The 22,203-nt window shown below is 46.6% G+C and overlaps 1 protein-coding gene and 1 long non-coding RNA gene across 4 annotated transcripts in view; one reads left to right on the top strand and one right to left on the bottom strand.

The window, feature by feature from the left end:
* Window positions 1-10,423: 10,423 nt before the first annotated feature.
* Window positions 10,424-12,694, bottom strand: LOC118546934 (uncharacterized). Its single transcript, XR_004922842.2, has 2 exons — window positions 12,345-12,694; window positions 10,424-11,370 (listed from the first exon to the last, which is right to left on the bottom strand). It is a non-coding gene; the product is annotated as an uncharacterized LOC118546934 (long non-coding RNA).
* An 89-nt stretch (window positions 12,695-12,783) lies between these two features.
* The window catches only part of ACSS1 (acyl-CoA synthetase short chain family member 1), a 59,281-nt gene continuing 49,861 nt past the window's right edge, over window positions 12,784-22,203 (top strand). The window contains exon 1 of one of the 3 annotated variants that reach the window (XM_036110001.2): window positions 12,784-13,127. In XM_036110001.2, the coding sequence (XP_035965894.1) occupies window positions 12,833-13,127 (295 nt within the window). In that variant the 5' untranslated portion in view covers window positions 12,784-12,832. Of the gene's footprint in view, window positions 13,128-13,578; window positions 14,332-22,203 lie in introns of those variants that run through there. The other 2 variants (XM_036110000.2, XM_078056849.1) reach the window with 2 other exon arrangements.

Raw genomic sequence — 22,203 nt, forward strand, 5'->3', positions numbered from 1 at the left:
ATCACTAACCAAGAAAGTCATAAACAGTTGTACTATAGACAGAAGGTCCTCCCCCAGGAATGCAAAGAGAATTTAATATCGTGAAAGAAAATTATTTAAACATTTTATTAACAACTCAAACAACTGAATGAATCTTAACATTCATTCAAGAAATACCTATTTCTTTAAAAAAAACTTAAAAAGTAGGAATAGAAGGATGCTTATTTCAAAAATAGCATCTTAATATTTTATAATGCATATGTACATACACACATATATCTAAAAGCACAGTCTTTGAGGTGGCTGTGTTACCTTCATAACATGGCCTTTCTGATCTCTCAGTTTTTTCAATCCTAAAATGGGGATAGTAATAGAACATTCTCATTTCCCCAGAAGATTAGATAAGAGGACATGAGTAACGTACTTAGCTCAGTTTCTGGCATGGCAGAGAAAAAGCAAAATAAATATTAGCTGTTATATGACTATTATTGGCATTCCTATTAATATTAAGACTCAAATGAGAATACGTATCACCATTATTTAACAACATGGGATCAACTAAGTACAGAATGGAATAGCAACCTATTGGAATGTTCTGTGTAAGCAACATTTAGGAAGAGTTCCAGGAACAAAGTAGGATAGACTTTCGGTCTTCTTTCATATTTTCTCAGTTTCATAAAATTAGTATGTAAAAATAAAATAAACTTGTTAATATTAAAATAGTAATACCTGTTTTCAATTTAGAGCTAAGTTCACACTGGACAACAACTCTTAAAAATACAGTGCGAAAACTTCTTATGACGAAAAGTCTGTACTCTGCCCACGCCTCCTGTCTGGTTCTCAAAAGTGCCAGTTTGATAATGAAGACATAAGCAGGCATTTTACACATAGTCTTCTCAAACCCTTACTGAAATCATGCGGCAGGTCAAAGTGAGGTCTGACCACAGGCTGACAACAGGACTGAATCCTTTCCAGCTCTCAAAATTGTTTCCTGGCTGAAATGTGACCGTAAAAGCTCAAAAGGAGATTTAAAAAAATCACAATTTTAGCAAGGCCCATTTGGAGAGATTCTCAGTACGTCACACTCCCAGCTAGCCTTCAGCAGCAGGATGCGGCTCATCGTGCATGAGAAGTGTTCATGAACTCAGGAGATATTTTCAGAAATGACACCTGAACAAGACATGGAAATCACTATTGTTTCCTTTGGTTTAGCAGTATAAATATTATAAACTATCTGCACACAATATATATATTTCTGAACCATTTAAGAGGAAGTTGCTTACATCATCTGCCCCTTTATCTCTTTTTTTCTGGCCTTATTGAGATATAATTGACATAGACCATTGTGTAAGTGTAAGGTGTACAATCTGATGATTTGATACATATATATATATTGCAAAACGTTTACTGCAATAGGTGAGTTAACACATCCTTCACCTCACAGCATTACCATTTGTTGTTGTTATGGTGAGAACATTAAAATGCTACTCTCATAACTACTTTCAAGTATGCAGTGTGGTATTGACAATTATGGTCACCATGCTGTACCTTAGATCCCCCAGAATTTATCTTGTAACTAAAAGTTTGTACCTTTTGACCAATATCTACCCATTTCCTCCACTCCTCTGCCCTGGCAATCACCATTCTACTCTGTTTCTATGGGTTTCATGTTTTCACATTCCACATATAAGTGAGATTGTAGAGTATTTGTCTTTCTCTGTGTTGGTTTGCAAGCTCCTCGGGAGCTTCCTAGGTGAAATCTGAAACCTGTATGCAACTGTATGCGGAGGGTAGGGAGAGATGGAAGAAAGAGGCAGGCACTCCAGGTTGGTAGGGACAGTTCTAATATGCAAAAGGAACTTATACATAAGAGGCTTTTCTTGGGTGGCAGCAAGGTAAGTAGATTTCTGCACCTGCCTGCCAGATCTTAAAAGTTTTTACAGAGGTCTTAAGTGGGTTCAGTCACATATACTGTCCAGATGGTTTCAGGACCACATTCACTTTCTCAAGTTTGTGTCCTTAGGGAAGCCTCTGGAAGTGGGAAAGGAAAGTGGAATGCACATTCTAGGAACAGAGGAGGGGGTGAGGATCTTCTGATTATCAGGGTGCAGCTCATGGGCGAACTGGCAGTCATATCTTCTGGATGACCTCCCCCAACAGTCTGTCTGACTTATTTCACTTAGCATAGAATCCTCAAGGTCCATCCATATTGTTGCAAATGGCAGGATTTCCTTCTTTTTGTGGCTGAATAATATTCCATTATATATTCATAAATTATATATATGTTATATATATTTATTGCATATATATATATCAATTATATGTATATATCTCACTTTCTTTATCCATTCATCTGTCAGTAGACACTTAGGTTGTTTCCATGTCTTGGCTATTGTAAATAATACTGCAGTGAACCATGGGGGTGCGGATATCTCCACAAGGTACTGATTTCATCTCCTTTGGATCTGTCCCCAGAAGTTGGATTGCTGGATCATATGGTAGTTCTTTTTTTAATTTTTAAAAGAACTTCCATACTCTTTTCCATTGTGGCTGTACCTGCTTCTTTATCTCTTAAAGCTGTGTGTATTTCCTAAGGATAAGGTTATACAGGAATATCCCCGATGTGAGCAGCTGAAAGGATTAGAAGGGTGGCTGAGTAGAAAGGCTGAGTGTGGGAGATAGGGCAGGGACTCCTGTCACCTGTTATACAACCTCCTGCATTTTTGAGTTTTTAACAGGGACATATAATTATTTGATTAATAATTTTTAAAAGATTTTATTTTTAAGTAATCTCTATACCCCACATGGGGCTCGAACTCACAACCCTGAGATCAAGAGCCGCATGCTCCACTGACTGAGCCAGTGAGCCACCTGGCTAGGTCCCCAACAATTTTTTAAAATAAGGGAAACTTATGTTGGAAGGCACATATTTTGGAGGTAGGCGGGCATGCTAATTGTTTTGCAAGTCCTTTGAGGAGGTCAAATTGGTGGACAAGGCTATGTATGATCTGGGGAAGAATCCTTTCCTGTCTAGAAGAACAAATCACTTCCCATCTACTCAGGCATTTAGAAACTCTTGCAGGTGGTGTCCTAGGAATTCAAATTTTAAGTACTTTGAAGGTTGAGAGATTTAGACTTTCTGCTCTGCATTTCCATATTGCTGAGCTCATGCTGGGCATATAATGGCAGCTAATGAACTCTAGGCCATTTGTTTTGATATTGCTTTTGAGATTCTTTGGCCTCACTTTGGACACTGAGTAGGGGCTGCAAAGTTTTTCAGAATTCTGGGAATGAGAACAAGGGTCTGTAATGGGTGTAGCTATTTCCCTAGCAGGTCTAAGAAGACATGTCTCTCCAAGAATTGTTGTGAAATACTCTATTTCCCAATTTTAACTTTGGTTCATCTGGGCCCCTATTTAAGGGATTTTATCAGATAGCACACAAGCTGCTTCAAACCCTGTTTTGGTGTATGATCACCTTTAGCTACACCCTTTAATGCTGCTGAATTTTCCTCCTTTGGGCAATTTCTCATGCAGCTTTATTCTGCCTAAATAAGCATGCCAATTTCCCTTTATTATCACTGATGATCCCTCTTCCAGACTCCCCACTTGCAGGCCTCCCAGATATGCAAAGGTTCAACAACCTTAGAATGAAGGTAAAGATCTTCCAGGTTTGTTGTATTCTTTCCCACATCTGGCACCTGGTTGATGAAGGTAAAATGGTATCCATGACGTCTAGGTCCAATGTACAGATGTAGAAAGCTGCTCTTTCAGAAACATCTCTCCATATTAAAGGGCTTTGTCCATCACTCTGAAGTACTTCTACACCAGTTATCTATTAGGAGGGAACTGTGGATACCCACAGCACTATTCTCACTTTTTTGGACACCCTCTCTCCTTAAAAGTTCATCCAAGGCTGGCTGCCTTTTGTCTCTTCCTTCCATCAAAAGGAAGGATGGAAAGAAGGAAGGAAGGAAGGAAGGATGGAAAGAAGGAAAGAAGGAAGGAAGGAAGGAAGGAAGAAAGAAAGAAAGAAAGGCAGGCATAAAAAACACGTAAGACATCACAAGTTTACACACTGGTGCCACCTGTTGGCAAACACATTGATATGCTTTTGCCTCGCTTTTAGCTTAGTATCAATCTAAATTCACAGCTTGAACATTTTTACGTGAAGGAATTTCTTTTGTTCTACCTTCATCTTTCCAACTTGCCTCCTAAATCACCAGCTGTGACAGTCTTCTCATTGACTGCTGATCTGTGAAATGTCTCTGTTCACATAATTGTCCTGTTAGCCACCTTGCTGGTCTGTGGTTCAGCCTCATTTACCATTTTAGGACTTCTCTTTCACTCCCTTCCACCCAAGGCCACCAGCACTATCTCTTTTTCTCTTTCCCTCTTCAACACACTGTCAGTTTTGTACAATGACTAAAGTTGCATTAAATCCTGAACAAAGGCACTCGGGATGTAGCTCAGTGTGGGAGGTGGGGAGATTCTGGGATCTCTTTAAATATCACGTGTAGGGAGCATGTGGAGGGGTTGGAATTCCATAAAAATGAATATTGCAAGGAAGTGTGTTCATGTGTGTGTGTGGGGGGGGTGGGAGGGGGAAGAAATCCATTTCTTTTACCAAGTAATACAATGAAGAGTCCTTCAAGAAATTTCTGATTGAGATACTCCTGTGATCCACATCACATCTTCTTGAACATCTCTTACTCTGGCTGCATCAACTGGCTTTGCAAGTCTGGCTGCTGCATGGAATGTCTCTTGCTTTCCACCTGGGCTTCTTGGACATTGAGGTATGGATCCTTCTGGGAGTTCACCTGGTACTTTCACCTGTGAGACTTGAAAGTGCAAAGAGTCACAACTCATGACCGGTGGGGGGTGGAATCCTTGTGAAGGAATGTTCCCCTTTCCACCCCTGTGATGGGCAAAACTCACGTGCATTCCACAAAACAACTGAATGTCTTGGTGGAGCCCAGCCCCAGTGGCCCACAGGGGTGACCAGCTGGAGAATGGACCCTTGCTGTGGCATTCCCTCCTTTCTCTCTCTCCTGCTCCTCTGCCACCACTCGTCTCCTTTCCCTGGATGTCCTCCCAAGCCAAGCCATGTGCTCACAAGTCCTCAAGGGTCTCAAGTGGGGTGGGATGGGGCCACATCCTAGCCGTGACAGAAGTATAGTGGAATCTGAAGGAACTTTTATGATCTAAAATTCCATCTGCACACAGACTGGCTTTACTGAATTCAGTTTTGTAAATAAAGCTTGAATCCAATCAAACAACCATTTTTGTGAATCTAAATGATATCCAGTCACTGTCCCAATTTTTATGAGATGGTTTTTGGGATTGTGTATATATGGCCTGAAAATTATGAGGGTCAATTTGTTAGTTTCTCCTTGTATTTCTGTCAATTTTTACTTTATGCTTTTGGAATTGTATTTTTAGGTGTACACAAGTTAAGAATTCCTGGATTTTCCTGGTGATCACTTACCATATGTAATTTCCCTCTTTATCTCCCCTCCTATTTTGAATTATAGTTCATTTTGTCTGATATTTAATTCATATTTATTTGGTAAATATTTTCCATGTTTCAGTATCAATATTTCTATATATTTACATTTTTAGGTTGAGGTATATGGCTTGAAAAAGTATCTAGTTGGAATTTTTTTATCCATTCCAACAATCTTTGTCTTTAACAAGATAATTTACTCCATTTACATAGAATATAATTATTGACCTTTTGGAATTTATTTTCACTAATTTATTTTTATGTATGTTTAAAAACATTTTCCACCTTTTCTTTCTTTTAAATTTGTTTCTCTTTTCTATCTATATCTCAGGTTGCTCAGATTTTCTTATTTTATTTTCCCTGCTACTAGATTAGAAGTTATGTTTCTATTTGTGGTTAATCTAGAAATTGTAACAGTCATATTTATTTAAATTTAAAACTCTCCCAACTACTGGAAGGATTATAGGATGCTACTCCCATCCACTTCTACACTCCTGTTGTTCAGGATTTTGTTTCCATCTCTGATTAACTCCATCAAGTACACATTGCTGTTAAAATTATATTGCTAATGTTTGTTTTGGTTTACCCACAAGTGCAACAATTTTCTTGCTTACCCTCCTCTTGCCTTTCAGAACTTCATTTGGGGCTAATTTCTTTTCCTCCTGAAGGAATTCATTGGTGAGGGAGTAGAGTAAAGAATTCTATTAGTTTTTGTTTTGTACTTTGCACTTGTTCTTGAAAAATGATTTCTCTAGCTACACTATTCACAGTTGACATTTTCCTATAATAAAGATATACCACCTGTGCCGCTGTCAGTCTAATCACCCTTCCTGTGTGGGTGATCCACCTTTTCTTTCTGTTTTTATGACCTACTGCTTGTCTTCTCTTTGGTTTCTGACAGTTTTACTATGATGTGTGTAGGTGTTGATTTCATTTTATTTAACTGGCTTAGACTTTGTGCATTTTAGAGGCTGAGTGTCTTTCATTAATTCTGGAAAATGTGCAGCTTTTAACTCACTGAATATTGCCTCTTCTCATCGTCTCCTCTGGAACTTCAAATGTGTGTGTGTGTGTGTTCCACACCCCATGTCTTACACCTTCTTTTCCAAATTTTCTATCCTTTTGACTCTATGCTACAATTTCTATTTAATGGGGGAAATTAGATTAATTATAGCTATTACTGATATGATGTTTGGACATAAATCCCTTGATCTTGTTTTATATTTTCTAACTTACAATTCTTGCTTGTTCCTTTCCCATCTTACTCATTTCAGCTTTTTTTTTTGATTGACCAAATTTTGTTCCATTTCCTTCACCAATGATTTATAGTTACATTCTCTATTTCTAGTTTTCTAGAATTATTTCTGATTTCTAAAAACATAGTCTGTGTTTGGGCTGTAGTTTCTTCTCCAAATTCCACCATTTGTCTCCCATCTGTTAGGGGCTCCTCCTCAGGATTTTCTTCAACCATGGTGTTATGGACCAAATGTTGTGTGCCTCCAAAACTCGTGTGTTGAGATCCCAACCCTGGTGTGCTGGCATTAGGAGGTGGTGACTTGGGAGATGCTGAGGTCATGAGGGTGGAGCCCCCATGATTGGGTTTAGTGCCCTTGTAAAAGAGACCCCTGAGAGCTTGCTTGCCCCTCCCACCATGTGAGGACATAGTAAAATGCTGGCTGTCTAAGAGCCAGGACGAGGGTTCTCCCCACCAAACACTGGATCTGCCAGTGCCTCCAGAACAAGAAGAAATTAACTTCTGTGTTGAAGTCATCCAGTTGGGTCTTACTTGTTATAGCAGCCCAAATGGACCAAGACATGAAGCCTATCTTTTCCCATTTTATCAGAATTTTAAATAAATTATTTCATATACCTCGTCCATCACCTTGATCTCTCTCTCTCTTTCTCTCTCTCCCTGCCATATATAACAGATGTCTCATCTCCTTCACCAGAGTGTCTGTCCCTTGAGTTCAGGACTGCCACATCGCCTTGGACACAGTCAATCTTTGTTCATAAACTCACTAAAAAGACAAAGACTATTTCAAAGGATCTCATTATTCAGGAAACGCTCTTGGACTTCCTTTGATGGTGACATGATTTCAAGGGATGTATTGTGTTCTTCTGGTTGACCTGTCCTGTAGTACAAACATTAGGTTTCCCAGACAGGATAGGAAGTAACTTTAACATTAAATGTAAACTTCCCAGAAAAAAGAATGAAATATTGCCATTTGCAACAACATAGATGGATCCAGAGAGTATTATGCTAAATGAATTATGTCAATCAGAGAAAGACAAATACCATATAATTTCACTCATATGTGGACTTTCTTTTTCATATGTGGAATTTAAGAAACAAAACAAATGAGCAAAGGAGAGAGAGAGAGAAAAACCAAGAAACAGACTCTTTAATTATAGAGAACAAACTGAGAGGTTACCAGAGGGGAGGGAGGTGGGTGGAGGGAATGGGTGAGATGGGGGAGGGGGATTAAAGACAATATGATGGGGGAAAAAGTTAAATGTAGAATCCATCACCAGGTGGCAGTATTGGCCAGCTTTAAATTTCTCAAAACTGCTGTCAGAAATTTGGTGATACTAGATTTATATTTTCTATCACTGATTTTCTGATCCAATTGAATAGTACACATCTTCCTGGATTCTCAGCTGGTGCTTTCAGGGTTGGGACCCTGTTTAATCTGTCTTTGGGACCAGCAGGGACTGGCCCCAGAGAAAGCAGTGTCCACCCCAGGTGGCCAGCACATGTTTGCTGGCTGACCCCTTTCCTGCCACGGTCTTCGGTCTTCGTCCCAAAGTTGTGCCTGTATGTAAACCCTCACATTTGGGTTGATTGAGTTGAGAGGCTGGGGAGCCCATGGAAGCATTCCTGAGGCCACAGGCAAAGATAGCAAGAGTGGTTTCAGCTTCTTTTGCCTTCTTGGGGCAGGAAAAGGGGCCTGATAGCTCAGACCTGCCCAAAGACTGCTCCCTGGTTTCCCTTCCTCCTCTGTAGACTCTTGCGATGGAGGACCCAAGCATCTAGGGTGATCACTGCATGAACAAGTGTCTCAGCAAGGATACCCACAGCACTGAGACTATGAAGGGGACAGGGTGGGCTGCTGATGGGCATTAGGACCTTTGACTAGGAGTGAGTGGATTCTGCAGGTCTCTGCCAGAGGATGAACCCACCGGATGAACCATGAGGACAAGTGGCCACTGGGTCTTTCTGGCACATGCAGGAAATCCACACACTGATCAGGATGACTGTCCCAGTTGGGAGTTGGCTTCTCTGAACAGTTGTCTCATCCACTTTGCCCTCTGGAGTATAAGCCTCTTCCTCCTCCTGTTACCTCCCCACTGAGTCACCATTTGATCTCAAAGGGAACTCTAAGGGTGAGCTGAGAATCCTCTCTAGTTTTCGACCCCCTCCATTTTTTGTTTCATCCTAGTTGAAATACAAACCTTCCCAGGCAGAACTGGCTGCCATTCTCAGAAGCTGCTAGACCAGAAACCCATCAGACCATCAGTCCCTGGTTGCACTTCTGTCCAGGATAAAGCCAGTTCTAGTTGGGCCAGCTTTAAAGAAAACCACAAACAGTGCTCCTGACTGCATCAGTCAGAGTGTGAGCTGGAGCAGATGGGATGTCTCTGTTGGAGACATCCTGGAGTTGGTCTTGGTTTTCACCTCCTGTCTTGCTCTTTGGTGGTGAGCCCTCCCACCCTGTGGTTGCTGTGCATTGCTGGGTTAACCCCGCAGGGCATGGGGTGGGGCAACTCATCCACAGGGATCTGGTGCACAGTGTTACAAGATGGGAGACAAAGGTTGTCCTGTGGCTGAATGGGAATCATTGAGCCCCCACTGCCGAAGTGGATGGATACAAACCTCCCCATGGGTCATTACCGCTGAGGTCATGGCAACACTGGGAAGTGGGAACCTGGGGGGAAGGTTTCCCCAACACCCTTCTGAAAGCGCTCCCAGACTCCCAGCCAACCAAGTGTTCTCCTCCTTCTGACCTGCTTCAAGGCTCCTATTATGGAATTTTGGTTTTGGTTTTGTTTTGCATTTCAAGTCATTTGAGCCGCTGTCTCTCTGGCTCCGTGCACCCCCCCGCCCCGCCCCCGTGGTAACCTTGAGCTCAGGGGCTGTGTTTGGTTCATCCTTGTCAAGCTGTCAGCCCTTTGCACTGGGTTGTGCACACAGGAGTGGCTCCACAGATAACCTTTGCATGCCATTGAAGAGAAGAGCAGAATGAAGAGAACAGGAAAAGAAGCGATGCAGAGTGGGTAAGCAGAGAGCTTTGAAGGTTTTTGTGGAGGCACGTGACTTTACAGATTTGGTGAGTCAATGCTAGGTCTTGCTGACTGGGGCAGGCAATTCTCCCAGGTCCATTATCAACAAAACTGTTTCTAGGAGCACCCAAGTGCTCTGAGTAATGTAGGTGGTTGGACCTAAGGACCTAAGAAGGCAAACGGCAAAGGGCTATACCCTCCAACGTGAACATCAGACCTAAGATGTAAAGGAAACCCCAGCTTCCCATGGGAAACCTTCCAGGCCTCCCTACTTCTGCACCTGCCAATGTACAGCTTTCAAAGCTAAGGGTTTTGCCCAGGGGCCTGTTGGGAAGAAAATGTGACCAGCACTGCCGGGATGGTGTGCTGCTCTCTCAGCACCACTGGGGCCCCATGGAAGCAGCCCTGTGGATATGGCTGGGGCAGGTGGACAGTGGCTCCGCTTTATTCTAGTTCTGGGAGGTATGCTTCCTGGAGGCAGAAATGATGGCCTTGGCCTCGGGGACCCCAGGGCTGTGACACTCAGGAGGAAGGTTCCCAGGTCATCTCTTGGGTAATGGGCTACAGGAAGTGCAATTCTGTACCACCTGAATTCTGAAATGCTTTATGTACACATAATCACTTCGCTTTACCCAACCTGAAGGAAACAAGAACTATGTTACTTCTTTATTTTTTAAAGGTTTATTTATATATTTGTTTATTCGGGGGGGGAGGGGCAGAGGGCGAAGAAGAGAGAGGCCTAAGAAGACTCTGCGCTGAGCTGGAAGCCCAATACGGGGCTCAATCTCATGACCCTGAGATCGCAACCTGAGCTGAAACTAAGAGTCCGATGCTTAACCAACTGCGCCACCCATGTGCCCCTGTACTTCTTTATTTTAAAGTTGAGTCCATTCTGTGTACTTTTCTCATTGTTCTCGTGAGGCTTCTTCCTCTGGAAGGCTACATCGGCTCCCTTACAGCACCACAGCTGAGTTCCAAGAAAGCCGAGCTGCAGCTGGGGCCTCGATCTGGGTCTGTCTGAGCCGGATGCCTCCTGGGGTCCAGCATCAGAGCCATCCCCCAGCCTGCATTCAAGAGGTGGGGGCAGGCTCCTCTCTCGGCGGGGCAGCACACCATCCCTTAGACACAGGGGATGAAGTGTCGGCGGCAGTCTTGGGACCCTCTGCCACGGTTATAATCTTCATTGACAATTTTATATTTTCTTTTTTTTTTTTTTTTAAGATTTTATTTATTTATTTGACAGAGAGAGACATAGCGAGAGCAGGAACACAAGCATGGGGAGTGGGAGAGCGAGAAGCAGGCTTCCTGCTGAGCAGGGAGCCCGATGTGGGACTCGATCCCAGGACCCTGGGATCATGACCTGAGCCGAAGGCAGACGCTTAACGACTGAGCCACCCAGCCGCCCGACAATTTTATATTTTCTATTAAAAATGAAGATTCAGGCCACATGGTGAAGCAGCTACTGAGATGGGAGCGGGAGTGCTGGGTATCAGTGCTGCTCTTCCACGGGCACACTGTGTGCTCTTCAGTAAGCCTGTTTCTTTCTTCGGGCTCAGTTTCCTCATCTGTTCCACCAGGGGGTTGGTCATTGGTGGGAGTTGATAGCTGTAGATAATTTTTAAACTAAGTAAAAAATGTGCTTGGCACAGAGCAAGGCACATGTGTACTGCCAGCTATTTCAGTCTTCAGCGGCCTTCAGACCCTCTGTTCTTTGGCAGGAGGCCGGCATCTCACACACACACACACACACATAGCAGGGCCTGGAGCTGACTTCCAGTGGAAGCTCCTCGGAAATATTCTCCTCTGCCAGGTCTTTCCCACTGCAGATCTTACGGCTAACAGGAAGGACTCTTTCCCAAACCCAAAGAACTCAACCAACCAGTTTTCTAAATCCTCTTTCTCCTCTGTTTGCCTTCTTCATTATGCTTTTACATTTTGGGTATTGAAATATTTAAGAATCTGGTTGAGACAAGATTCCATGAGTTTCCCAACAATACAGCCTCCACTACTGAGCTTCCCGTGTGCCCATTCCAGGCTAGACTTTCCACAGATATTATTGCATTTAATCTTGACTTCCGCCCTGGGGAAAGAGATATTACTCCTGTTTTCTAGGAAAGGAAAATGAGGCAGAGAGAGTTTAAGAAACTTGCCCAAGGTCACAGAGCTAGAAAAGCCAGGGTTTGAGCCCAGGCCACAGATGCTGGAGCAATGGGAGAAACACCTATGTTTCCAAATCAGCCAAGGTTAGTAGAGCATTTGCTTCGCTTATACTCCCCCCCGCCCCCCCACCCCCCCGGAGGTGACTCCCAAGGGGCCTGAGGCTGGCAGCTGGCTGCTAAGAGCATCAGACCTTGGGCCAGGGTTTGAGCATCAGAGCCCAGACCAACATCGTGGCCTGAGGACCGCTAACCAGCCCATTTGGCCCACGGGGGCCACTTATGTGTGTGTTGAAGGGTGGGGCAACAGGTCGGCCTGGCAAGGTGACGGGCTCACTCTCAAGGGCGTACGAAAGGATTGATACTTTGACTTCAGCTTCTGAAATGCTGAAAGGACCTAACTTTGGTGGTCTTCAGACCCACCTGAGCGCTTCCCTCCACCAGTCGCTTACATTCTGCGCCGCCTCCTTCCCATAGCAGACGGTTCAGGCGCCAGGGGCCCGGAGCCTGCGTCCCGCGACGCACGTGTCGCTGGTTTTTGTTTTTGTTTTGTTTTTGCTTGGCGCAGCTGTTGGGTCCTGAAGACCCACAAACTGAAACCAAAACAGCCCGACGCCCAGCGTCAGGACCGGAAAGCAAAGACAAGGGGGGCGCATCGCAGCTCCGCGGGAACCTTCCCGCCGCGCTCCCAGAGGCCCTCTCTTCCTCCGCGGACCTCTTCTCTAGGGCAGGAGAAGAAGGGGTGGGGTTCGCGGCAGGCTGCGGGAGGCAGCTTCCTACCGCACAGGCGCCGGGAGGAGTGGGTGGTGGCCAGAGGGAGGAGACGGGGCGGGGCCCGCGGAGACGTTAAGGGGCGCCCCGGGCTCGCGGCACCCGCTTGGGGCTCCGAGTGCCTCCCGGCGTCTGGCGAGATGGCGGCGGCGCGTGGCCTGGGCAGCAGCGCGGGGCGGCTCCTGGGCAGCCTGTGCAGGCGCTCGGGGCAGCCGGTGCGGCAGCTGCGCGGGGTGAGCGCCCCCGCCGCCGCCGCCGCGCAGCCGGGCTCGTACCAGGCGCAGAGCGCACAGGCGGCCCGGGATCCGGTCGCTTTCTGGGGGCCGCTGGCGCGGGACACGCTCGTGTGGGACACCCCCTACCACACCGTCTGGGACTGTGACTTCAGCAGCGGCAAGATCGGCTGGTTTCTGGGAGGCCAGTTAAACGTGTCTGGTGAGTGGGCTGCGGGGGATCCAGGGCGCCCCCAGCTCACGAGTCCCGAGGGCACTTAACAGCCGTTCCCGGCCCGGCGGGTCACGGCCCCCCGGGAGGCCCCACCTCCAGGCTTCTGCTTGTCGCGCTCTCAACCGTGGCGACTCGCCGCCCCCGCCCCCATCCCATGCGGCCCCAGAGGCTCCAGCCCCGGCCGCTGCCACCCCGCGCCCAGACCCCACCTTCCCCGCTGCGGCCCCCGCCTGCGGAGACCCGGCCCGGCGTCAGCTCGAGTCGCCCAACCGTTGGCCTTGCTCCAGCGCGGCTCCTCAATCGACTGTCTCGAGTTCAGCTGCGGAGTTCCACTGCACTGCGAAGTGCGCCCGCGCTGCTGCGGGCTACCCCTGGGCCAGGCTGGGGTGGAGGGCGCGGGGCTCGCAAGTGTCGGCCGGGACTCCCCCACTTCTGTCCCTGGGAGAGACAAAAACGAAAAGCGGCTGACTTGTCACCTCCAGTTGCGGTGCCCAGAGACTTGCGTGGGGAGATACTGCCCATGTAAACAAACCGAGTGGCAGGCAGCGGGGGAGGAAAAAAACCCGCCAGCAGCAGGAATCAGTTATCTCCTTGCTCCGGGCTTGTGGACGGGAAGGAAGGAATGGGTGTCTTCCAATCGACAGTTTAAGCTGCATCCCGCCTCTGAAGACCCAGGGCTTGCTTTAGACGGTGGCAGTTGAGATCCCAGAAACCAGCTCCACCAGCCAGTCAATCCTCTGGTATCTGCTGAGATTGAATCCACTAGTGTTTCCTTAAGATTTGGGATGGGGGTGGGTACACTGTACCCCTACGCCACAAGGGGAGAAGATCCAGGGACTGGAGACTGGAGGCAGTAGCGGCCTGGCAGGGAAGGCCTGGGGTTGGTCTCCCAGGGCAGGATGGGACTTGCAGTCAGGTGCCTAGTCAGAGGGGCTGCCTGCTGTCCCGGACTATGGAGTTGGATGGGGTCTAGGAGGTGATTAAGGAAAGGACCTGCACATCTTCATGGCTGAACTTCTAGGTAGGATCTGCTGTCTGGCACATCTCCACCACGTACTGGCCCAGTTTTTCTACTCCTCTCAATTCCAGTCTCCCCCCATATAAACTGCAGGCGATAATGCCCACCTGCTAGTCTGGTTGTGAGGACACAGTGCCAGAAGGTATGGACCAGCCCAGCATTTATCGGTGATCAGTAAGTAGTAGTGAATTTAATTTATTATATTCAGAAATAGCCATAAAATTATGGATAGTGTGTTGCAGTTAACTTTCAAACAAAGAAACTTAAGGGAACTTTGGACCAGATATATGTTTTTTTCATATTGTATATTACTTTGCTGGTTTAATCAAAGTGAGTCACTTACTAGATAAGTGTTTTCTCTAAAATTGAGTCAGCAGCATGTGTCCTTGAACTAGTGGGAAGAAAACCAAACCCTTAGTTTTGCGGAGTTGATGTAATGTGCCTTTGAAGGGGAGGAGAGCAACTCACAGCAGGAAGGCACATAGAAAGTGCAGCTCCTTGAGGCTGCTTCTGGATGTGGGAAGCCTGAGGCCACCATGAACATTCCTGGCTGGCTTGTGTGCACTTGCCACCTCTCACTCTTTGATAAGACAGTGGGGATGGACTTCATGGGGCAGGCACCAGGGGCCTGGTGAACCTCACTCAGTCAAGGCTGCGTGTGGTCAGCAAGCAATTCTTCTGCTTCTTCTTCCTTTGCTTATTTCTTCTTTATGGCTACATAGCCAGCAGCTGAGCTTCAGAAAACTGTTGTGTAGAAAGACAGCTTTTCGCAGCTTCCTACCTCTAGTGCATATGCCCACCCACCCATCTGTCAGGAATATCTCTGTCCTTTGCCAGTGTCTGCAAACCACAGAGGTGCCGGGATGGAAAAGGGCCAGGCCAGGCCAGAGCTGCCCTGGGAGCCACTGAAAAAGTTGTGGGATGGGTGGGGGGTGTTTTGGCCTGATCTGTAATCAGCACAATGATGGCTTGTTCCAAAGAAGTATTGCTGTCAAAACTGCCATTACTCCTTCAAGAGGATCTGCACTAGCAGTTCTCAAGGTGAGGTCCCTACACTAGCAGCATTAGCATCATCTGGGAACTTTTTAGAAACACAAGTTTTCAGACCCCATCCTAGACTGTCAATATCAGAAACCCTGGGAGTGGGGCCCTGCCATCTCTGTGTGTGTGTGTGTGTGTGTGTGTGTGTGTGTGTGTGTTTTAAAGATTTTATTTATTTGAGAGAGAGAGCATGAGAGGGAGAGGGAGAGGTACAAGCAGACTCCACAGTGAGTGTGGAGCTCGACACAGGGCTTGATCTTACGACCCTGAGCCAAAATCAAAAGTTGGATGCTCAACCGACTGAGCCACCCATGCCCCACATCTGTGTTTTTAACACGTCCTCCCGGTGCTCCTGATGCACGTTCAAGGTGGAGAACAACTGACTTATAAATCCCAGACCAGTGCAGATGAAGGCACTTCTCAGATGGGTAGGATTGGGATTAGCATCCTGGAGATGACTCCTTTAAGCCAACAAAAATGGTACATGGGTGATGCAGTACAGTTAGTGGTCTAGGATGTGTCTAGAATCACACCTAGGTTTGAATCCTTGCTTTCCCCTTACTTCTCTTTGCACGCATCTCCTCATCTGTAAAGTAAGGATAGTGTGTAACCGAACTCTGTTCTAGTTACTAGTGTTGCATATCCAACCACCCCAAGCTTAGTGGCATAAAGCAGCAACCATCTTATTAATCTCTGGGATTCTGTGGGTCAGGACTTTGGACAGGGCCTGATGGGCAAGCCCTAGGGGATGGCTTGTTTCTGCTCCTGAAGGCTATCTGGGGCTGTTGCATCTGCCCTGCTTCTCACTCCAAAGTCTGGGGCCTGGGCTGGGATGACTGTAGACTGGGCTCAGCTGGAACTGTGGTCCGAAGCACCTACACAGGGCTTGTCACAGCATGTCACTGGGCCAGGGAACATGGGCAACCAGAGGTCTCAGAGACCAATACTCAGACCAAGACTCAGAGCCAACCTGCTCGGCTTCTTCTGACTAGCAGTGTATGACCTGGGGACATCTGGGGCTGTTGCTAGCGTCAAATGAGAAAACGCTTGTAAAGCATTACTTGCACCCAGTCACCGGCTTTTGTTATTTATTAATGAATCATGGGAAAGGCTGTGACCTTGAACTTGGCCTTCAGCAGTGTTACTAGAACTCTGTTTCCTCTGAATAGGACCACATGGGTTTGCATATGATCAGTCTTGGATAAGTGGGAAGCAGACTAGGAAGGCATGCAGGCGGCCAACGTGGCTCTCAAAGTCCATCCTGGAGCTCTGGGATAGCCAGGTCACCAGGTGGAGTCATGGTATCAGAGGCCCCCTGGGCAGGGTAGGTAGAGCCTCCAGTTGCTTCTATTACATTTATGTAAAACAGCTTTGCAGAAGGTTCTTTGGAAAACCAAGATCTAAAAAGGATACTTTTTTAAAAATTAGGTTTTTTATTTTAATTCCTGTATAGTTAGCATACAGTGTTATATTAGTTTCAGATGTACAATATAGTGTGATTCAACAATTCTATACGTTACTCAGTGCTCATCAAGATAAATGTACCCTTAATCCCCTCCACCTATTTCACCCATCCCCCCACCCCCTCCCTCCCCTCTCATATTTGCAAATCACATAGCTGATAAAGTGTTAGTATCTAAAAAGGGTTCTTACCAGTCTTTGAAATTTGGCTGTCTTTTGCAGGGCTCAGTGGGTAAAAGTTTGTGCTTTGTTGCACATAAGCTCAGGATGTCAGGAAGTTGAGAATGCAGAACCGGACGTTAATGACATGTGTTGCTTTCAAAACTCAGAACTAAATTTTGTTTTCTTTCTTTTTAAAAAAAAAATTTTATTTATTTATTTGGGGGGGAGGGGCAGAGGGAGAAGCAGACTCCCCGTTGAGCAGGGAGCATGACTCCTGTCGATCCCAGGACACTAGGATTATGACCTGAGCCAAGGCAGATGATTAACTAACTGAGCCACTCAGGCGCCCCCAAATTCTGTTTTCAAAGACCAAATTCTGAGATTAAAAAAAAAAAGGTTTTCTTACTTTTAAGCAAGTGTGTAGAAAAACTATTTTTAATTGACCATTGAGGGCAGAGATTTCTGGATACTTTTTGGAGTATGAATTGAAGCTATGGAAACCATTTTGCTGTACTTTCCTCCTTTCTGATTGCACCTCCCATAATTCAGAAGGCAGACACACTGAGAGTGGCAAGATGCTGCATTTCTGTGCTTCATGTTTCTCTCAGTGATTGAAATAATTTTTCTAAAGTCTTTCAAGGTAGTCTAAATGAAAGTGTAACCCTTGGTCTTAGGAGGGTCCTCCTGAAGAGACTGAATTCTTCCCAGTTGTAAGATGCACGACTTACTTTAAATAGCAGATGCTTCTGGAAAGTTGGCAAATACAATTTGTGACTGATGTAATTTCTTAAAATGTGCCAGGGAGATTTTCTATTTAAAGAAAGCCCATTGTGAATCCTTTGGTGAATATTAACTCCCTCGTTTCTTTTGATTAAAATTGAATTTCCCTGTGTGGGTTCACTTAAAGTTGGGGAGGGGAAGAGATGTATTTAAACAACTGACAAGAGTTCTTGAAAATTCCTACATAAGTGTATGTCATCTTTATAATGGAAATGATAATCTTATTGTAATCTTTTTTAAAAAACAAAACTCAGGGGCACCTGGCTGGCTCAGTCAATTAAGCATCCGACTCTTGATTTCAGCTCAGGTCCTAGTCTCAGGGTCCTGGGATCAAGCGCTGCACATGCATCTGGCTCCACACTCAGCAGGGAGTCTGCTTCTCCCTCTGCCCCTCCACCCGCTCGTGCTCTCTCTCAAATAAAATAAATAAAATCTTAAAAAAAAAAACCCTCAAAACCCATGAACCTTCAGCAGGCATTTGCTTAACTGTTTGCAGATTTGTGTTAGGCCCAGGGTGCAGATGTGTTCTTAGGAATAGGATGGAGCCTCATCTCACCTCATCCTCATGACACTGATGTGAAGTGATTGGTGGTCCATTGTACAGATGTGGAAATGAAGGCTCCAATTCATGTATTGTGATGAACAGTGCGGAAATGCCACAGAGCCTGCATTCTTCCAAGAGATGAACCACAAATCAGTGAGCAAGCAAATCCACACTGGGGCACTTGCTCAAGGTTTTTTTATAGCTGCTAAGGGGAGAATTCTGATATCATCCCCTCCACCCCAACCCCATGATAAAGGAATCTTAGGGACATGGTCCCTGTCCTCAGGGACTTGTGACCTGGATAGGGGAGGATTTAGCAAAGCTAGCATTGTGTCCCAGAGTGGGGACCACTGGGCAGGTAATTAAGCACTAAATGGTGTGAGCCACCAAGTGACAGGGAGCAAGAGGTCACTGTGTGTTGGGAAATTGGAAAAGGCTTGCAGTGGGAGGTGGGGTTTGAGCTGAGCCTTAAATCGTACTAGGTCCTTAACCGCTTATTCTTAGAAATGGAATTTTCTTGTCCCACTGCCCAGTTCTTTGGGTGGAGGCTTTGTTTTCAAATGTGGAGAAGGAAGAATTTCCTTCCTTCCACCCTCCCTCCTTTCTTTCTTTTCCTCCCTGCAGTTGAGGCAATAGCAGGAACCATGCCCACGTGTTAAAAGCCAACACATACATGGCATTTTAGGGCCACTGTCACCCTAGGCCCTGCACTGTGCTTTGTGTACATGCTTGTGTCATCTGAGTGTTGTCTGTGGTGGCCGTAGAAGCTGTTTCCTTGGGAACACAGTAGCACCATCTGACCTCATGCAGGAAACCCACAAAGCATCTCATTCCTACCATGTCTCCGAGTCAGGAGCCATCACTCCCACGACGGATGAGCAAAGTGAGATTTAAATGAGATAAGCAGTGCACCGTCTGTGGTTAGCAGGTGGTTGGACAGGGTCCAGACTCGAGCGTGTGGTTTTTCCCTACGATCCAGGCTGCCATCCAGCAAAGGTCTGGCCAGATGTCTTACAGAAAGTCTTTAATTACTCCTGTCCCCCAAGGCAGAAGCAAACCCCCCCACCCCAAATCTGGGATAGAATGTGTGTAGTTGTAAGCACATGCATCCGTCTGCTGGAGCGGGGTCCTGGACCAGCAGCACTAGCAGTACGTGGGATCTTACTAGAGGCGAAGATGCGCATGCCCACCCAGACCTGCTCGGTCAGAGACTCGGGGCGGGGGGCCCACCCTCTCTGTGCTAACAAGCCCTCTGGGGGTTCTGGGGGATTCAGAAGCGCTAATTTAGACTAGAAAGAGACCTTGAGAGAGGAAGCCACTAAGACAAGAAGAGATCTGTTCCCTCCCCAGGCACAGAGCCAACCTGGTGTCATTTAGACTCCACTGTCGCCCTCCAGCTCGAGGACCTGAATGGTCCGTGCACCATTCAGAGCTGTGGTGCTTCTCTGCCCTGTGCTCTGGGTTAGGCTGCACGCGCACACACACGTGCACATGCACATGCACAAGTATGGACAGGACGTTGGGTCCCTGTCTGCAGTGGGCAGCAAGTGTGAGACCTCAGGAACAGTGAGAGGGAGGCATGAGGTCCATGGGATGGGAAGTGCTCAGTGAGGGTGGCAATGTGCAGGCCAGACCTGCAGGGGTGTGGGCACCAGGTGAAGGGCAGCAGTGTGGACAGTAGGACAGTGTCCCCCAGGCAAGGAGAAACAGTGCAAAGGCCCTGAGGCAGGAAGGAGCTCACTAGACTCAACATGATTGGTGGGGGGGGGAGGTTAAATCACATGGAGCCTTAGCGGCTGCTTGTTGAGCACTTCCTATGTGCGGGGGGAGGCACGTAGGGGACACTGTACCTGGGGCTCCGTGCTGACCTGCCTGGATTCCTGCCACCCTTCAGTCCCAGAAAGACAGAGACACATGGCTGGTCGCACTGGCCACCCATCCACACCCTGGATACCCAGTGTCCAGCCTGTGGCCGGTGTTCCTCTATTACTTTCTGCAGCTCTGCCTTCCTGCTTGGCATAAACCAGGTGCAGGATGCCCTGCTGGGGTCCGAGGCTGTGAGGGTCTTGGCTCGAAGCTGGGCAATCATTCAGGGGGTGCCCTGGCTGCTGTGGAACAGACAATGCGGGGAGATGAACCCTGGGTGAGGTGTCATGTGTAATTTGAGGCCCTTCCCGCTGCTTTCTGGCTGTGGCCTTAGGCAGGTCACTGGACCACCCAGAGCACCTGGAAACTGTTTCCCAGGCTACCCCTGGGCTGCCCACTTTTCAGGGTGACTCCAAGGGTCAAACTCAGAGTGGGAGAAGGTAGAGCAGGCTTCTTGGATAGAAGCAGGTTTAGGGTGAAGCTGAGGGTTTACTCCTCTAACCAGCTCACCTGTGATGCCTGAAGCAGCCAGGGGCCAGTGAGCATTCGTGCGCAGGTGGGAGCAGCACCCTCCTCCAGCTGGACCACCCACCCCACGCAGTGCACACCTGTAACTCAGTCTGTGGGTTCTCAGCTGGGCACTTCCAGGCTTGTTGTGACCTCTTCCCAATCCATCACTTAGGTCCTCCAGGGCCAGGCAGCAGGAGTGGGGTGTTGGGGGTGGTGGGCTGGTGGTGGGAGTGGGGAAGTCAGGGGTGGGAGGGAGAAAGGGCCTGGCCCTACTGGGGGGTGGTCACTGCTTCAGCTTCCAGGCAGGGTGTGGCCTCATCTGCTGGTTGCTCAAGAGAAGCCAGAAATCTGTGGTTTTAGTGTGAAAACTCTTGATTTCTAAATTTTGGACGGATCCACACACACATACACACACACACACACACACACACACACACACATCAGGTTTATTGTGTAAATCCAGGTTTTGCCACCAACCTCCTTCTCAATTTGACTTCTTGTATTTTCTATCCTCTATTTTTATGGCATTTCTTTTCTTCTGTTTTTCTAGTAATTAAAAGAACTTTCCGGTATCAGTAAGTAGTATTAGTATTAATAATTCTTCCTGATGACATCTATCTTTATTTATTAAATTTTTGGAGGTATAACTTCTATGTCTGTTAGGAGCCAGAAAGTTCAAGTAAAATTTTTTAAAGATTTTATTTGTTTATTTGAGAGAGAGAGAGAGAGCACAAGCAAGGGTAGGAGCAGAGGCAGAGGCAGAGGGAGAAGCAGGCTCCCTGCTGAGCAGGGAGCCCAATGTGGGGCTGGATCTTAGGACCCTGAGATCATGACCTGAGCTGAAAGCAGACGCTTTAACTGACTGAGCCACCCAGGTGCCCCCAAATGAAATTTTTTATTATAAGAGTAAATGATAGATAAAATAACCCAAGAGGGAAAAAATGTAATTCACACACAACAGCTAAAGTATATAAATATTTTCATGTGGCCTCACCCTCTCAAGAATTATGAGAATCACATGATCTTTTATGGGTATGGTCTCTCATAACTTTTGTGAGGACAGTTACTCCATCAGGAAATATTACTGAAGTCCCTGTAGCTCATTGCTTGGTGTTACCAGTTGATAACAGTATCTTGCATTCATGCAATAGCACTTCAGCTTTGGTCTTTTATTTGATTTCTATCATAGTCCTGTGATTAAACATGGTAGATAATGCTTCTCCCATTTATATGGGAGGAGATTGGAGAAGATAAGTAACTGCATTCAAAAAAAAAAAAAAGAAAGAAAAAATTTATATACCTGGACATTGGGGGGTGACCCTGAACACCAGGTGGGCAGATGGCTGCTGGCTCCAAAAGCTATTTGTGGTCATTGTTTCTCCGGCTGAAGGGAAGTTAGTAATGAGATCTGGCCGTGAGGGCTGATAGAAAGGAGCACCAGCATGAACCTACCAGATCGAAGCTCACCTTGAAATCAAGAGTAATGAACAGAATGTTAGCAAATTACCTGATCCTACTATTCTTCAGGTTTACAGTAAATTGTCAGAACTGACCTGTTTTTGCAGGTAGTCATGTGATCTGAGCTTGGGTAACAGAGGGGGCGGGAAGCAGAGTCTTCCGGAAAACCAGCATGGCATTTCCCCATCATTTCATCACTTGTTGGAGCAGAGGCTGCTTTGTAG

This window comes from Halichoerus grypus, chromosome 10, assembly GCF_964656455.1.
Source record: "Halichoerus grypus chromosome 10, mHalGry1.hap1.1, whole genome shotgun sequence".
NCBI lineage: Eukaryota > Metazoa > Chordata > Mammalia > Carnivora > Phocidae > Halichoerus > Halichoerus grypus.